Source organism: Lipotes vexillifer, unplaced genomic scaffold (genome assembly GCF_000442215.2).
Source record: "Lipotes vexillifer unplaced genomic scaffold, Lipotes_vexillifer_v1.1 scaffold1223, whole genome shotgun sequence".
Lineage (NCBI taxonomy): Eukaryota > Metazoa > Chordata > Mammalia > Artiodactyla > Lipotidae > Lipotes > Lipotes vexillifer.
In genome coordinates, this window is record NW_006795957.1 from 629,914 (window position 1) to 635,236 (window position 5,323).

Sequence of the window (5,323 nt, forward strand, 5' to 3'; positions counted from 1 at the left end):
CACACACACACACACACACACACACACACACACACACACACACACAAATAATAATAATAAAATAAATAAAATAAAAAAGAAGACCATTTATGGGCTTAGGTAACCGCGGTCTAGGAGTTATATGGACTTGAGGCGTGGTTTGATCGAGGTGCACAGAGTCAAAAGAATCCCTCCATCACTGCTGAACTCTGTTGACTTCATTCTTAGACAGCTTCTCTCCGTGAGGTGTTGATTCTTGGCATGGCTGCTAGCAGTGCAGGCTGATGCCCCAGCGGAGCTAGAACTCGACTCCTCCGTAGTCCCATCCACAGTCCTCTGCCTGACGCTCTTAGGGCCACCTTGGTCACAAGCTTGCCCCTGAGCCAGTCACGGTGGCAAGGAGGATGGTCAGGCCTGGTGAAGTGGCCACCCATGGAGCCGGGCTGTGGGCTCAGCCACGTCGGCTGAAAGCAGGGCTCAGGAAAAGGCAGAAGTCTTCATGGAGGCGGGAGACTGGATGCCTGCAGGTCCAAGCAACAGCTCCACTGCAGATGCTGTTCCCACAGCCCGCGCCACAGGGACACAGTCCAAGCACAGGACTCTCTGGCCGCTTGCTCAGAAGGGCCATGGTCGGACCCACAGGGACTTGGAACTGGGCAGGGAGGACACGTAAAGTGTTTCTGAAGCATTTGAAGCAATCACTTGGAATCCTAACATCAGGACAGTGGACGTGGGGCAGTTACTCTCAGAGACGGGCAGCTCTGACAGTTCCAGTGATGGCAAGGCAGAGTACTCTTATCTCTGGCCGGCAGGAGTGCGGGTGATTCCAGCCACTGTGGGAACCAGCTGGACAGCATGGATTACAGCTGGAGATCCACATTCCCAGTGTTCCAGCAGTTCCACTCCTAGGCCACCCGATGGAGGCTTCAGCGTTGAGGGGATGTGGCCGACACCCAAGGGCGAACGGATCAGTCAATAATCTATAAATGAGTGATCCAAGCAGTGGTCGGCAAACGTTTTAGGCAGTAAATCTTTTTTTTTTTTTTTTTAGCCACACTACATGGCATGCGGAACTTCCCTGACCAGGGATCGAACCCAGGCCCCCTGCCATGGAAGCTCAGTCTTAACCACTGGACCACTGGGGAAGTCCGTAGGCAGTAAATATTCTAGGCTTTGCGGGACATGCTGTCAGGTTGCAACCACTCTACCCTGCTGCTGTGGTGGGGAAAACAGCCAGGGAGGATATGTAAATGAGTGGGTGTGGCTGTGTTCCAATAAAACTTTACTTACAAACACAGGTGGCTGTCCAGAAGAGGCAAGTCCGCAGTGACAGGAAGTGGATTGGTGGTTGCCAGGGGCTGGGGAGGGACTGCTTAATGGGGTGCGAGGTTTCCATTTGGGGTGATGAGAAAGTTGAGGTACAGATAGGGTCAGTGGTTGCACGTTGTGAATGTCCTGAAAGCCACTGAGTAGTACGCTTTAAAATAGTGAAATTGGGCTTCCCTGGTGGTGCAGTGGTTGAGAATCTGCCTGCCGATGCAGGGGACACGGGTTCAAGCCCTGGTCTGGGAAGATCCCACATGCCGCGGAGCAACTAGGCCCATGAGCCACAACTACTGAGCCTGCGCGTCTGCAGCCCGTGCTCCTCGAACAAGAGAGGCTTCGATAGTGAGAGGCCCGCGCACCGCGATGAAGAGTGGCCCCCACTTGCCGCAGCTAGAGAAAGCCCTCGCACAGAAACGAAGACCCAGCACAGCAAAAATAAAATAAATACATACATAAATAAAATAGTGAAATTGGTAAATTTTATGTTAACCAAACAGGTGGGTGGCCTGCATGTGCAGGCTGCAGTTTGCCACCCCCCATCAAGAGCTCTGTTAATAAACATGGGCAAATCTTGGCAAAGGGCAAAGTTGCAGAAGGATGCGTTTAAACACGCAGGATACTAATTGTGGTTGCTGAATAAAAGATTGGCAAACTCTGCCCTTCCCTGCCCGCAGCAAGGCGCCTGCATCTATAATAGCACTGAATGTAGGTGATTCCCTTTAAGGAGGTCGGGGAGGAGAGAGGGAGGGGGGGTTGTCCCTGAGTCCCTGGCACTCTCCTGGCCTCCACCCCAGCCTGGGCCTGCCGGGATGTGCCCTAGCGAGCCAGACATTCCTGGAATAGCTGCCTCTGGGAGTCCCCGCCAGCCAGGGGACCCTAAGGTAATCCATTGGAGTTTAGTCCGAGTGCCCAGGTGCCACCGGGTGGCGCCAGTGCGCAGCTGGACCCGGACATATTTGGTCCCGGCGGGGATTGCGTTTCTGGCATCCTCCGGGTAGCCCCGGGGCAGCATTTCCAACCTGCAGTAAGGGTGTAACCAGGTTCACGTTCATGAAAGCAGATTCGTGATGGTGGTTACCTCTGGGGCCGCGGGGAGGGGCACCCTGTCATTGCCTCTGTCGCCTTGTACTGCTTGCTGTAAGCCAAGCGGCCGTACAGTGCATCTTTGCCAGTGCTGTCCAGTGGAAAGCCAGCGTCAGCCGCAAGCGTAATTGAGAATTTCCAAGTAGGTGCGTGGAAAAACAAAAACAGTTGAAGTTAATTATAGTAATATATTTTACTTAATCCAGTACGTCCAAGACATCATTTCAATATGTAATCAATATGAAAAACTACGCGTGAGCTATCGCACACTCTTTTTCTGTGCTTCGAAATCCAGTGTATTTTACATTTACAAGGCGTCTCAGTGGGAAGTGGCCACAGTTCAGGGGCTCCGTAGCTGCACGTTGCTGACGGCTGTTGAGCAGGGCGGCTCAACTCTGTGCAGTGCTTGGGCGAGTGAGAAATTTCACAATCGAAAAAATAACAGCCAGTAATACACTTCCCAGGAGAGAGAGTACACATTCCCTAGAAGAGACTGTTTTTGACTCCCGTCTCAATAGTTCATAACGTGCAAAGTACAGATTCTCAGTGACAGTCTAAAGGTAATACTCCAGCCTCAACAAGGCTGCCCGTTTTGATCCACAGTCAACTTACGTTTAAAGTCATGACTTGCCTTTTGCATCCGTAAATGCAGTACAGTTTTCCGTGAGAGCAGTTGACTACAGTGAAATTGGCGAGTGAGGAAGCATGCTTGCCTCGCACAGACTGTGCAGGTGACAGCAGGGAACAGCAGCTGGTGGGAAGGTGCCGCTGCCCCAAGGTACGGGCACTGTTTGGTGGCTTTTTGCCTGGTTTATCCTACTCATGAGTGACAACGGTGACAAAACACACAAAGGTGCTGGGCTAAGGACTGTATCTGTAGTGATAGGAAGTGTAAGATGTAAGATTCCTGCACCCTCCATCCTCCCAGCCCCCAGCAGTGACTCAGAGACCCTTAGTGGAACCCAGGGCTTCACGGAGCATGGTTGGGAAGTAACAGAGCTAGTTCAGGTCCTCTGAGCCCCAGAGGAGGCTCGGAGCAGAGGGACCAGGACAGGTGCCACGCTGTGCTTCCTGGGTCTCAGGGTGGGAGTCCCACCTCTCCCCGCTTCTTGTCCTCCCAGGTGTGGATGTGGAAGCAGCCAAACGGGCCGAGGAGGAGTTGCTGCTTCACGACACGAGGTGCTGGCTGAACGGGGGCGCCATGCCAGAGGCCCGGCACCCCCGCACGGGGGCCTCTGCCCTGCACGTGGCCGCCGCCAAGGGTTACATCGAAGTGATGAGGTGAGCTGGGCCGGTGTAGACCCTCCCTTTTCCCCTGCCCCTTGCGCTGGGCCAGCCTGTTGCTTCTCACTGTCTTACACCTTCTTGTGGATTTTGTCCATTCCCTCCCTTTTCTAATTTATGTACCTAAGGCCATGCATTTCCCTGTAAATACAGCCTTAGCTGCATCCATAAGTCTTGATGTGCAGGCTTCTCCCTGTCCTTCAGTTTAAAACGTTTTCCAACTTGTAGTCTTCCTTGACCCAGGGATCATTTAGAAGTACGTCGTCAATTTCCAAATACATGGGATTTTCTAGTCGTAGTTGAATTACATGTATGCCTCATTTTATTGTGCTTTGCCAATAGTGGGTTTTTTTTTTTTTTTACAAATTGAAGATTTGTGGCAACCCTACGTTGTCAGATGAAGGTGAACGTTTTTTAGCAATAAAGTGTTTTTTAACGTATGTACATTTTTTTAAGACATAATGCTGTTGTACACATAACAGACTTAACTTTTATATGCACTGGCAAACCAAAAAATTAATGTGACTCGCTTTATTTCAATATTTGCTTTATTTCGGTGGTCTGGAACCAAATCCTCAATTTCTCCGAGATCTGCCTGTACTCACTTCCTGGCTTACTTGCACTGTGGTCAGAGAACAGGTTCTCTATGATTCCAGATTTCTGGAATTCATTGAGGTTTGCTTCATAACGCAGTCTGTGTAAGCTGGGAAAGAATTGTGTTGTTAAGTACGGCGTCCTATATAGGTTATTAGGTCCACTTTGTACTCATGCTATTTAAATCTTCTGTATCTGTAGTGACTTTTCCCCCCATCTGCTTATTCTGTCAGTTGCTGTGAGAAGGGCAGTAAAATGTCTCACGATGATTGTGGATTTTTGCTGTTTCTCCTTGTAGTTGTGTCAGTTTTTGTGCTGCATATTTCAAGGCCAGGTTATTTGGTGCATCTATATTTTAAATTGTTACAGTGTGTACTCTCTGCTTCTCATCCTCACCTTGGTCTTGTCCATTTCTGAGTGCCTCACCCCTTCCTGTCAGTAGTTGGTCCTACCTCTTATCATCAGACTCCCCTGTTCTCTATTTTTTCCCTCTCTCTCATGTGATGTTATACTTGTATATTTAGTATATAAATTGAGTCCAGATGAATCTCTCCATCTGTGCTCACCTCTGTGTTAATGAATTTTTAGAAAGGTCTTTCAGGCGAATTCCCTGGTGGCCTAGTGGTTAGGATGCTGGGCTTTCATTGCCGCGGCCCAGGTTCAGTACCTGGTCAGGAAACTGAGATTCTGAAAGCTGCACGGTGCGGCTGGGGGAAAAAAAAAAAAAAAAAAGGAAGCTTTTCAGTGAGGAACTTAAGATGACGCCTGACAGCTCCAGGCTCATGTCCTGGCTGCTTCCCCTAATTCAGAGGTAGAGTGCCTCGTCCTCCGTAGTTCCAGCGAAAGTCCTGGGTCTGATACTCACTGGGCTACCTTGCACACCTGCTCATCCCAGGGCTGATCCCTGTGGCAAGGAGGGTGGGACACTGTGAATGGTCAGGCCCGGTGATGTGCCCAGCCCTGGAAGCTGTGCCCTCTTCTACCCGTGGCTTCCACCCCTGAGTCTCAGGTGGCTGCTTCAGCTCCTGCCATTGAATCTGTGTCCCAGCCAGCAGGA

At 50.6% G+C, this 5,323-nt stretch overlaps 1 protein-coding gene across 2 annotated transcripts in view; it reads left to right on the forward strand.

Moving 5' to 3' along the window:
* Positions 1-5,323, forward strand: part of PPP1R12C (protein phosphatase 1 regulatory subunit 12C) — a 20,982-nt gene that overhangs the window by 7,247 nt on the left and 8,412 nt on the right. For both annotated transcript variants that reach the window (XM_007468027.1, XM_007468028.1), the window contains exon 4: positions 3,510-3,669. In XM_007468027.1, the coding sequence (XP_007468089.1) occupies positions 3,510-3,669 (160 nt within the window). The remainder of the gene's footprint in view (positions 1-3,509; positions 3,670-5,323) is intronic.